The 13,358-nt window shown below is 39.0% G+C and overlaps 1 protein-coding gene across 1 annotated transcript in view; it reads right to left on the reverse strand.

The window, feature by feature from the left end:
- The window catches only part of slc6a11b (solute carrier family 6 member 11b), a 41,402-nt gene that overhangs the window by 17,280 nt on the left and 10,764 nt on the right, over positions 1–13,358 (reverse strand). Inside the window, exons 7-11 of the mRNA XM_041781485.1 lie at positions 11,587–11,721; positions 3,175–3,278; positions 2,840–2,964; positions 1,956–2,068; positions 129–266 (exon numbers count right to left, since the gene is read on the reverse strand). Of these exons, the coding sequence (XP_041637419.1) occupies positions 129–266; positions 1,956–2,068; positions 2,840–2,964; positions 3,175–3,278; positions 11,587–11,721 (615 nt within the window). The remainder of the gene's footprint in view (positions 1–128; positions 267–1,955; positions 2,069–2,839; positions 2,965–3,174; positions 3,279–11,586; positions 11,722–13,358) is intronic.

The following is a 13,358-nucleotide window of genomic DNA, read 5'->3' on the forward strand; positions in this document are numbered from 1 at the left end:
TGAAAAACAAAGTACAAATATAACTCACACAGAAGTCCTGGAGCACTGTTATTCAACCACACATCATATAAAAACACAATGTTGTGACTGACTTATGTAACCTTACATATATGATAGCTAAGTCTTACTTCTGTACACATGATGAGTCCTATGAAGAAGGAGGTTATGGACATGCCCAGAATCAGCAGCTCTCTGCGGTAGCCTCTCCTGAAGGTTTCTGGGTACATGTCCACCACGGCTGTCACCAAGCTCTCCACGCACACAAACTGCAGAATAAAAATAAAATGTTACTGCACTTCAGTAAGAAAATAACGTTCCCTGGTAATGATTGCATAGCAAAGTTAGCTAACAAATGCTATTATGTATTGTGATCATAAAGCTAATGTCACACTTTCACCCAATTCACAACATGTAAGTCTGATAATATTCGATTATATCCATCCATGCATCCATCCATCCATTCATCCATCCATCCATCCATCCATCTATCCATCCATCCATCCACTCATTCATCATCTAGCCATCCATACATCCATCCATGCATCCATCCATCCATTCATTCATCCATCTATCCATCCATCCATCCATGCATCCATTCATTCATCTATCTATCCATCCATCCCTACATCCATCCATCCATCCATCCACTCATTCATCATCTAGCCATCCATCCATCCATCCATGCATACATCCATCCATTCATTCATCCATCTATCAATCCATCCATCCATCCATCCATTCATTCATTTATCTATCCATCCATCCCTACATCCATCCAAAATTGATTGTAGTTGAAGAATCTATCATCCATCCGTTGTTAATGATTAAAGCTAAAACAAAACAGCTATCCACCAATCAATCCAATCATATATCCTCTATTTCTTATTGATAAAGTTATAGAAGTCAGTCATTCATCTATCCATGCTTCCATCCAGCCATCCCTCCATCCAAAATTGATTGTAGCTGAAGAATCTATCTAGCTATCTATCCATCCATCCATCCATCCCTCCATCCATCCGACCTACCATTCATTTTAATTCATTGTAGCTACAGAATTTAACTGTCTATTAATCCATCCAGCCCTATACTCATCCATTAATGAATATATTTAACCAGTGAATTGTTTGTTTGGTTTAACACTCTATGACCCAAATTCAATCTTGGGTCCAAAACTTATTGGGAAAAAAAAAAAATCAATATTGAAAAATCTTGTCAATACAAAGTCCTTTTCACTTCATGATTTAAGTTTTAAAGTAAACAGCCAGGTCAAAGAGCTTGCTTACATGAATGGTCAGATATAACGTCTATCAATGCAGTATATTCAGTTCAGTTCCAGAACATCAAGCATATTTTTTATCATCACATTTTATCAAATAGTCAAAGCATTTAAGGCCTCCACAACAGCAGCAGCTGAGGCCAGAGCCTTTCTGGTTGTTTGTATGTAAACAGTAATAGTAAGTGGACTTACACATGCATATGCATTCCATATGCATCTATACACTTTCACATGCAACTGATGCAGCAGTGGGGGAAAACTGAGGTTACATGTCTTGCCTAAGAACACACTGACAAGTGACTGCAGGAGCTGGGGATTGAACCAACAACTTTGAGAGATGACCGACTCTGCATACTGAGCCAAAGTCGCCACAGTTGGATGGACAGATGGATGGACCATTTTTTGATATTGGTATTGCAATAACCTTTCTCAGGATTTTCTTTAAACCATGACCAGAATTACTCTGACTCAAGAATAAACAGATTCATTTTTAGAGGTCAAAGGTCGAGGTCATTGGGTCTTATGTGCATTTCTTGCTTTTTAGATCTTTACCAACCACACTGCCAAAAAAAAAACCCAGCCCTTCTTCCTGACCTGCAATTGTACATTTCACAGAGGCATAGAGCTGTCAAGCAGTAGTTCTACTTGCTTTTAAATTTTAAAATCTGTGTATTTGTACCTGACTGTCCAGACCGAGGAAGATAAGCATCATAAAGAAAAGACAGGCCCAGAGTGGAGACAGAGGCATCATGGTTACAGCCTTGGGGTATGCGATGAATGCAAGACCAGGACCTGAATCACAAATCATAAACAGGAATATCACTTCAGTGTCTTAAGTGTCTATATTGTAGTAACCCCTTTTAAGGAGCCAATATAAACAAGAATCTTAATAGATTAGTATTGTTTCTACCCAGCTTTCTGGTATTATGATATATGAGAACTGATCATTACTTTTGGCTAAATAAAAAGACTGTGGTATGAGCAATACCACTCCATATAAACATACACTATCAAATAGTTCACTCTTTACTGCCTTTTAATGTTCACAAGTTATATTAGTGAATGGTTTGTATGGGCATATCTGAAATAAACCTGCATATAAACCAAAGACACTGAAAGAAACTGTGACAGCAGAGAAAAAAAGCACATTATCTACACTAAGGAGGCACAGATATGATGAGATAAGATAAGATAATGTTGTGAAGTAAGAATTATTGTGTGATTCAAAACCTGAATGTAATGACAAACACTTCAAAACACATTATTTCAAACATTAGAGTCAGCCCTGCCCATGAGCCAAGACAAACATGTCTAATCTCTTGCTCTGTCCTATTCACTAAATCATTCATACTGACTTAAATAAATCATTATGGGATAGTCTAAGAGCCTAGGTGATGTTATATAACTTATGTTTATCTCCTTTTAGGACTATGTGAGGGATGGGAGCACAGAGATTTGGACAGGCTTTCTCTAGTCTATAGTTTTTGCTGTGGGTAAAATGTTAAGTCACATTAAAGGCCTTGAACTTTGTATGTATTCAGATTATGATTATTTGTCTCTCACCAGATTCTGCCACAGCCTCAATGGGAACATTTTGCTCATAGGCCATGAAACCCAGCACAGAGAAAATGGCAAAACCTGCTACGAAGCTGGTGCCGCTGTTTAGACAACACAGCATGATGCAGTCTCTGAGGAGCAGGAAGGAGAGAGAGGAGCTTAGACTCACTGTCAGAGCTGTTAGAGGATCATACAGTAACAAATATCCACACATAATGTTTTTTCAAACACAAAAAATAATATTTATCCTTTATTCCTATAATCTTTGTTCTTGCACGTATGTCAGTTATGCACTTTATAGTGGAACAAAAGACTGTGTTTAACTCATTTTTGAGAGTTACCTGTAGCAGTTGTTGTCGTAGGCATTGTAGCTTCCCAGAGCAGTGAGACAGCCCAAGCAGATGGCATAGGAGAAGAAGATTTGGGTTCCAGCATCTACCCATACCTAAAAAAAAGCATTAACATATGGTACGTAAATAGGTGGGAGACAAAATGAATACAAAAAACAAAGACATGTTGTTGCCACTTTAGTTAAAGCTGTAAGCTATTTATTTTAAGTTTCGTATGCCCACAAAAACAACACAAGGGTCTTGTTATTAAAGCCATCTAACAGAATAACACACTTCTGCAACGCCTCCTCATGCTGCACTCTCACTTGAGGAAAACCAGCAAGGGCCAATGCTCCAGCAAATGAGGAGGCTAGCAGCCGATCCTGCCTAAGCTCAGAGGGAGCGCTCCTATCGGCTGCTGAAGTAGGTGTGCTTCCGCCTCTCAGCCAAGTGAGAAGTTGCTACAATGGCAGAGTTACCAGCGGTGTTCGGTCCTATGTAGAATTTGTTCGTGCTGAGATGAAGTGCTTTTTTAACCTTTCAGTGGAAAAGTGGAGCAAAATCACTCCATGAGAGCTTTGCCACCGTCAGTATTCGATTCAGCGGACATGCACATCTGCGAGGAGGTATGTGAGAAGAGGGGCGGAGCTACGGAGCTCAAACACGGAGAAGAACAGGAAGGGAGGGGGAGTAGATCTGATTCTACACAGCTCTCACCAAATGTTACATACTCAAGCTTTAAAGCTTCAGGAACCCTAGCTACAAATGTTGATCCAACACCTCCCATAAGCCTTCAGCCAGGTACAGATCTATTGAGTGTGTGAAACCCTGTTATTGATTGTATAATTCAATCATGGACAATAGTTTGATTTCTAGACCCACAAAAAACTACTTAATGTCAATGTGAAAACAGATTTCTACAGAGTAATATCTCACATGAGTACACTGAATGTGTCTCAAGTTAATCAGTATTCCTGGCTACCATTACACCATGAAGACAAAAGAACACTCCAAGAAACTCTGAGAAAACATTATTGAAACTATAAGTCAGGGGCTGGATACAACAAAATTCAAAGGCACTGAACATCCAACACATGTGTAAATCTGCCTAGATCAGGCCGTCCTCACAAACTGAGTGACTGTGTAAGAAGGAGACTAGTGAGAGAGGCCACCAAGACACCTATGACTACTCTAAAGGAATTACAAGCTTCAGCAGCTGAGATGGGAGAGACTCTGCATACAACAACTGTTGTGGGTTCATTACCAGTCAAAGCTTTATGAAGAGAGTGGCAAAGAGAAAAATACTTTTGAAGAAAACTCATGATTAATCTGGACTAGAGTTTGCCAGAAGGCATGTGGGAGACTCCATGGTAAAGTGGAAGAAAGTTCTTTGGTCTGATGAGACCAAAATGGTGCTTTTCGGCCATCAGACAAGACGCTATGTTTGGCGGACACCAAACACTGCACATCACCATAAACCCACCATCCCCACTATGCAGGATGGTGGTGGCAGCATCATGCAGTGGGGATGCTTCTCAGCAGCCGGCCCTGGAAAGCTTGTAAAGGTGGAGGGTAAAATCAATGTGGTGAAATAAAGGAAATTCCTGGAGGACAATCTTATCCAGTCTGCAAGAGAACCACGACTTGACAATGACCTGAGGTATACAGCAACAGCTACACAGAAATGATTCAAAGACTCTATCTACGCTTGATTTTAGGACTGTACATTTACACATATTGTAGCAAACTTATGCATCTGACATCCCAATGTCTGTCCTGCCTCAGCCAGGATGGCAACAGGGACTTAATATATTGGCTACAGGTGCCAAAAAAGTATTATTGTTCAAAAATCCTTAAAACAAAATCGGTGCAGTGTACTTTTTGTACAAGGAAAACTTGGAATACCACTATAAGATACCTGCAAATCATTGTATTACATGTAAACCCAGCATATACCATTGTAACATTTCATTTTCAACAGCAAACACATGAGCTGATGCCAGTGTTACAGTTTAAAATGTGACCCTTTTAAGTGGGGACTTTAAGGTGAATGAGATGTTGAAAACAGAACGAGTACTTTTGAAAGCCTCTTTGAGTAATTTTCCATGAAAAACATGTCTGATGATCATATTTTGACAAGTAAGTGAAAAACAAAACAAAGACGTATTCGTGAGGACATGAAGCCTAGTACGCTGTAAGATCCCTGCCTGTTTACAAAGAAACGCCTCTTTCAGTCCTCAAGTTGGCTCGCCTCATTTGGCAAAGTCACTGACATTTGTGTGCGGTCGGCTCATACTGTTATGTTATTTTCTATTACTCTTATGGCTAAAATAAACCTTGAAAATAATATAGCATATAGTAATTAGAGCGGTTATATGTCGACACTAGTATTTCCACTGTCCACTATAATAAAAGTCACGTTGTAGTCACCTGTCTGCAAGTGGTCAAGACACAAAAAATTGCTGATAACTAGTCATGCTCTATTTCCTCCTTCCTGTTTATCCATCACTTCTTCAGCCGCTGTTACTAATATAAATTCTCACTGAGTTTCCTCACATTAATTAAATCACAGATTTACAAAGAGAAGAATAGGCTTAAATGATTTGAAGAGATTACTGTGATATGTGAAAGGGTTAGTTTTTATCTCATAATGAAACCCCACGATTCTTTTGTTACCCCTCATCTACCTGATTTTCATCATCTCAGTGGCTTTGTAATGAAATTATGGCTCAGCTGAAGCGATTTCTTTCCCCTCCAAGAGGCACTCAGAGGAGCAGCATGAATCATAGATTAGCATCCTAAAAGTAGATACAACAGTAACTAAATATTCACATCTCACTTCATTCAACTCTGTTCTCATTTGCTGTTTGATGAGAAATAAAATATACAGTTAACATATTATTCATTCATTTATTTATGAAGTTATGGATATCATTCTCACCTTTCTAGCTCAACCCTAAATGGTGACTGAGTGTTAGTGTGAGCAGAAATTAAACTGAATTAGTACACTTTCAACTGGAAACCACGCTGCTTTTCTGTCTGAGAGAGCGGAAATCTGCATACAATATAAACCATATGGACAAAAGTATATAGCCACACCTGTTAATTATTGAATTCAGGTGTTTCAATTGGACTTGTTGCCACAGATGTACAAGATCAAGCACTGAGCCATTCAGTCTACATTTGCGAACATTAGTGTGTAAGTGTGGTACTGTGATGGATGCTTTGTAATAAGACAGTTAGTGATATTCCAGAGTCACTTGTAAGTGATTTTAGGAATTGGAAGCATTTAGGAACAACAGCAACTACAGCCATAAAGCATAAAACAAGTACAATAACAGAGCGGAGTCAGTGACTGCTAAGGTGCATGGTGCATAAAAGTTGGGTGAAGAGGTGAAGAGTTCTGAACTTCCACTAGCATTAATTTAAGACACCTGACTGTGGAGCAGTGGGGATGTGCAAATCACGATTCTCGGATGGCAAGTCTGGGTATGGCAGATGCCAGGAGAGCATTACCTGCCTGACTGTTTTTGGTTAAGTTGTCCACATGTTTTACACACAGTTCTCCAATTATGGTGACTTGATCCTAAAATCCAAGATGGGGATAGTAAATAAAGCAAACAAAAAAAAAGTTTCTTAAAAGAGGAGGGTATACAGACCAGTGGCTGATGTCACAGTGGCAATGTCCTCTTTGATAAAGCCAGTGATCTGATCTTGTACTCCTTGGGTTATATTTTTCAGAGTTTGTAACTTCCTCTTGTACTTTTTGTCCCTTTAAAGTTGCAGCTCATTGTAGTATACACTTCACTGAAGAGAAACATCCTGGATGAGTCCCTGGATCAATGCACACTCGTCACATGATTGGCTTCTATTTGTAGAAACTAAATATCATGTAAGAGAATTTTCACCTGTTAATTCAGAAGATTAGGCCCAGCATTCTCATTCAAAGGCTTCATGATATTTTACACCTGTTAAATTCTTTACTAAAGCATCAGTAAAACGTTGTTTATAAAACTAGTTTGTAGTGCAGCACAGTACCCTAGAACCTGCAGGATAGCATGGAGTGCTAGTGAATTCAAACTTAATGCAGCATGGCTCTTTGAAAACTCTCTCACATCACCATTCAGCTACTAATCTCATTTCCCCACCGAGAAACAATTAACAAACGCACGGTCTTCACTCCCTCCTGGGAGTAACCACGGTAACTTCTGTGACCTCACAAACACAGGACTGTTCCTGTGGAAGAACAGGCCTTTCTCTCCTAATGTTCATTAATGTTCCCTTTAGTTCACCCTCGGCTGATGGCCGCACAGCGCAGGGAAACCTTAAAGGCCTAGGCTTAGAGAGAATCACTTGTTGATGTTGTGCCTAATTTGGCCAGCTTGTGTTTGGTTATGTTTGGACTGCGGCTCCAGGACACATTTCTACTGTGTGAAAAGTGGATGAGATTGGCTGTAAGATAGTGTTCTTGTAATGTAAATGTTCTAGGCGGCCTCCATGTCTCACTGTTTGATTGTGCAAAATCCATCCAGTATGCAAAGTATATTCTTGCATGCATCGTGCTATTTGTAAGGATACATAGGTTAGGTCTGAGTCATCATTTATCTTGGAGTCATACAATATATTATGTTTCTTTCGATTAAAAAATTAAGGTTGATTAGCTTTAAAAATGCTGGTATACAATAAAAGGATGATAATTATGGGGCTTTCACCCCAGTAACTGAATTTTGCATAACATTTAGCACCTTTAAAGCTAGAAATTTTAATGTCAGGAGTATTAAGTAGAAAAATAGATAAAATGACAGTCAAAAATTAGGAGGATTTTTGCTTAAATTTTCATAACTGTCGGAGAAGTAAAAATAATCCTTCCTATGCCACTTAGGTCAACATTTTAAGGTTTTTAAGTCATTATTCAATATAATTTTTTAGGATTTACAAATTCTTTTGCACTGGTAGAAATACCTGCACCTTGACTTAAAAGCTTTTAATAAACATATAAAGTAGGTCAATGATGTGTTGGCCCACTTTATGCAGCAGCATCACAGGCCTTGCTGCGTTGCACCTCAATGAAAAAAATATTTTTTATGAGGAAACAAAGTGAAAGAATTTTGATTTGACTCGTGAGATGATCACTTCAGAAATAAAAAACATATTTTCAGTCATAGTATGAAAAGATAACCAGGAGAGGATATGAGAGTCTGGGAGTGTGAGAAGTGTGGAGAGGAGGGATGAGGAGGGTGAGAAGGAGGGAGACGGCCACGGAGAGAAAGGTATAGGATAAAGTAGGATGGGAGGGGGCATGATGAAGTTTAGGAGTGTGACACACACACTTGTTACAGCCTGGTGAACTGAACAGAGCCCTGATTGTCCCTTAGGAAGCTAATTTAACATCGGTGTCAGAAGTAATGTCTTCCTCTGCCAAACAGCAGCGCTGCTTTATCACCCTCCTTCACCCTCTCTATGCCTCTGTTTGTGTCTTTCTTTGGCCATCCGTTTTTTTCTCACTCCTTCACTGTCTATCTGAATGCCCGCTCTCTTTCTCTAACAGTATTTGCAGATGCAACAGTTATACCACTGGGAAACAGCTGGAGAGCTGGAAAATAATCTTAAAGTACCCAAATTAATTTTAAAAGGATATGACTGTTAATATTAACATTACAGTTTATCAAAAGTAACTGTCTTATATTTGGACTCCTGCTGTTTTAACTGAGCTAGAATTATGCCAAGAAACTGAATGTTCCCGACACCTTTGCCCAAGAAGTTGTGTGAAACAGACTGGCTTATCTGTTGGTACATTTGCAGACTGACTGAATTTCCACTTATTACTGAGATAAAAACATTTCCTAATTATTTCATCCATGGCATCTCCCCTTATGTACTAGCTGCTGCTATGAAGAGTGTGAAACAGGTGCTCAGGCAGGATAGGTATAAGAAAAAAAATCAAAATTTAGCCAATAGTTTACTCAAATGTTGTAAGATCCAAGTCCAATCTGCCAATAAGTCTCCCCTTTTGCTTTCATTAAGTTTTAACAAAAAAGCAGTCTTCAATATAGTCACCTGGATTCAATAAATGAAAGAATGCTGCAGGGATATCACATTTTTTAGGTCATAGTCCCTACAAAGTAAAATAAATACAATTCCTCAGCTATGCAGTTAAAGTAGCTATATAGCTAACGCAGCTTCATGAGCTTCAGCTTAAGATGTGTTTGCTTGCATACATTGTTAGCTTTAGCCTTAGCTACATTAGCTGCAGCCAGACTGTCTTGAATAACTCACACATAAAGACATATTACAGCACTTTTAACAGCTTTTCTTAAAATTCCCCAACCACCAGTCTCAACTCTCAAAACACAGGCAAATGCAACTTTAGAGTAAACAAGCTACTAGCTGTGAGCTACCTGCTACATGCATTGCAGTGGCATTATCAGTCCAACTTCTGGCTTTGTCAATTCGATTGTGGTGTGTTTTAAAGGAAATGTATAAGCCCTCGTGCTATTGCCACAAATCAACAAATTGATGCTCCATTCCTGACTTCCGTTTAGCTGTATGCTCCAATTTTACTACTGTCTCCATGGTGGTGTTTGTTGCGCTTCCTCCTTTGACCTACTATCTTTCTGTTTGGCTGTTGTCCCATTCCATGTAACAATCCTACTCATGCCTGCTAATCCCCCAAACAAGAGGATTCCTGATTGTAAATACTGAACATGTTTAATATGTCAAGTCCGAGTGGCTCTGTTTGTCTTTCGAGCAGATTCAAGCAGATTTGATAGGAAACAATCGAATGGAAAATGGAACAGGAAGTGCTAAAATACTATTTCATGTCCAGGTTTAAGGACTCATTACTACTGTGATCTATTTGTAAAGCCCATAGCTAAAAGGCTGTTTATAGTGCTCAGTATAACACAAGCTACGATCATGAAATGCATTTAATGTTATAATGAACTTGCTTTGACTAGCTTGTGATTGGTTTTGCCTGTCTGAAATGTTATCTGTTACCATCAGATTTTATCAGCAGAGTCAAACAACATGGGCGACTCCTTCCCCATTAACTTTTTAGGGTTTCCTAATAATGTAGGTCTTGTTGAATGTATTAAAAGTCCCTGTGAGAATCACAGAAAGTGCTATGGTGACTTTTACAGCCTCTTTTACTTCTTAGTTAATAAAGAGATCAATTTTCATTTCAATCTGCTTCATATCGGTAAAACTGGGACTTTAAGATAGGGATTGAAAGCTACAATGATGATGTCATGTAAAATGAATAAATGAAGTTACATGTCCAAGACAAACTATGAGCACAGTCTTGGATAAAACAAGTAAGAAAAGTACAATTTTCAGATGATATTCTTTATCACCCTGACTACAGTCCTCATCAGCTGGTATAGAAATCCACAGATTGACCGTTCTGCTGTAGCTCAAATTTTTATCCGTCACTACGTCCCAACCTGCTCTCTGATTTTCATTCAAACTCTTCATCCATCTCATTTCAGGTTGTCATGACACCCCATCCACTGACATTTTCAAGATCACTGTTGCCTAGCGACCCGAGCTGTCTGCCTTTTCCAGGCGAGGTCAAGGAGTCTGCTCAGTGTGAGCGTATGTCTGTCTGCATAAGTTATATGTTAATGCATCACCTCTATTAGCCTCATATCCTCATCTTTTCACCCCTTAATTACCTGAAGCTCACTATTTACTCAACCCTTGATCATCTCATCACTAGCAGTTAGTGTCAGCTGTGCAATAACTATTACAGCTCCATAGCCTAGCAGTGTCACTGATACCACAGTGTGATACATAAACAACACCTTTTCTTGATTCTATGACATTTTTTGGCCATTCTACCTAAAATAGTCAAGGAAGCAGCTGTTTTGTGCATATGGTACATTAACATAGTTTGTTTTTACAATTTAGTGCATGAATGGTGATAGGTGTAATAAAAAGGGCTGATCGCCTCTCGCACTACAGTTACAACAACACCACCTGTCCCTTTGGCAGACACTCAGCTCAGACAGGTGGGATGTGAGGCAGGGGTAGAAATTCATTCCCATGAGTCCATTACCTTTAAACCCCCTGCTTTACTTTGGTATCTTTGCCTAGAAGGCAATCTGAACTTAAAACAAGACAGCTTTTAGTAGTCACAGTGATTTGTTTTTATCATCATGAGGACAGTAAAGATTTCTGTCAACGAGCTTGACAAATTTGCTGAATAAACAAAACACTGTCCCCTCAAACATCCGCTGTCACTCTGGTGAGTTTAAAAGGAGATGAAGTGAGAAGCTTACATATAAATAAACACAACAGCAGCTGCACATAAAAAATTCAGATGGAGTTTTCACATAGCAGCATCTCCCAGCAGTAGGTGGCAATATCTCACTTGCACTTTCACTTTTTCAAACTTTAGGAAATATACAGAAAGTTGAAGCCTACCTGAGGGTCAGAGAGACGGGAAATATCCGGGTAGAGGTAGAACTTGATGCCATCAAATGCACCTGGCAGGGTCACTCCTCTGATCAGCAGGATCAACAGCATGAAGTAGGGGAATGTAGCCGTCACATATACGACCTGCAGGCATAAACATACAGACTTTTAATTGTAATGAATGCACAGAAGAGAGAAACATATGCTGATTCACCAGCAGAGCTTGCAGTGACTTTACCTTACTTGATGCATACAAAATCAAGTCGAAGTGAAGCTTTGCGAAACAAAAACCCAGCATTAGTCACAAACTATCAACCCACAACTGACTAATGCTGTCCTTTGACTCATATCCACTGCTTTTTGAGCAGCTTTGAGCCCACAGTTGAAAAGGATAAAGATAATCCGAAGGGGGGTAAAGTTGTTTATTTGTGCTTTGCTTGCAGTTCCATGTCAACAGTGGTAGCAGTGCTGCTTTAAAGCTCCCTCAGGACCAACCCAGTTATAACTCCCAGCAGCTCTCTACAATCAGGGCTGATGTTGAGACATGAACCAGGTTTAAGTGCAGTATGGTCTTTTGATTAACCATGGTGTTTTGTCCCACTGGTTTCAGGATATGTGAGGGAGAAATCACGTTTAAGTAACTAGTGTTAGGAATGGTTTGGGTTTTTTTTATACCAATACTTTTAAATCGGGGCTGGTACCAAAACTATGTCTGAATCGATACTTTAAGTGGGAAAAATGACCCCACAGTCTCAGTGCTGGGCTTTGGCCCAGAAGTTAAACAGCAAAAATAATGCTTAAATTCTGCATGAAATGTACAGATCTGAATGCTTAAGGTCAATAATGGACAGTTTTTTGAGCAGAGAAGACAGATACAGTTTTGCATCTTTGGCTCAGACATTTAGTGAGTGGTACCTAAGCGAAGTAACTAAATCTGAGTTATGGTTCAGCATGTGTTGGTAACAGTACCATATTGGTGTCAATTTTTAAGGATAAGGATAGAGAATTTTTTAAAAAAAAGGTCCCTGAAGGAAAATTTGTCATGAACAAAAGTACAACTTAGCTGCTGACAGTCAATACATCAAAAAAATAAAAATAATAGACCATACACAAAAACAAACAGCAATCCACAGTGCCACAAGATAAGGGATAAAACAGTTACAGGTAAGTTTATGTTACACCTGCCTCGTAAAATCGCACTGACCTCACTGTGATAAACAGACTGAAATATATTGCACAAACACATTGTGTAAGAAGGCAATATGCCTAAAAATTAAACATAAAAGAAAGCACATAAGGAGCAGTTCAAGATAAGCAAGTAAAACTAAAACTGGTTAAGAAGTGTAACTACACAGGAATAATCATTTTGGCACCCATCCCGATATGTAACTACTGCTCACATGTTACATGCTTTTTAATACCTCAATTTGGAACAAGTGGTCACAAATAAATTACTTCATTGCTGTTCTTTGGGTGTCAAAAAAACATTTAGCAATGGCTTGTAAGATGTGACAATTTTGAGCGAAAGAGCAAAGTGAAATACAACCCCACATTTATTGTGCCCTTTCTATAATAGCATTTTCTGGTCTCAGTCCACTTCAGGTGGCAGGTGGAGTCTTAGTTAATGCTGTTATTCTTTTACACTTAAAAAAAACTCTTTCTTTCTTTTGTATATCCTGTGGTAGTGTATATCTGTTATCAACGCATAAAAAAATACTCTTTGCACTTAGAGTAGCACTTTATAATACTCACTGTCAGCTGTGGACTTTATTTTGTAAAGT

This window comes from Cheilinus undulatus, linkage group 3 (genome assembly GCF_018320785.1).
Source record: "Cheilinus undulatus linkage group 3, ASM1832078v1, whole genome shotgun sequence".
Lineage (NCBI taxonomy): Eukaryota > Metazoa > Chordata > Actinopteri > Labriformes > Labridae > Cheilinus > Cheilinus undulatus.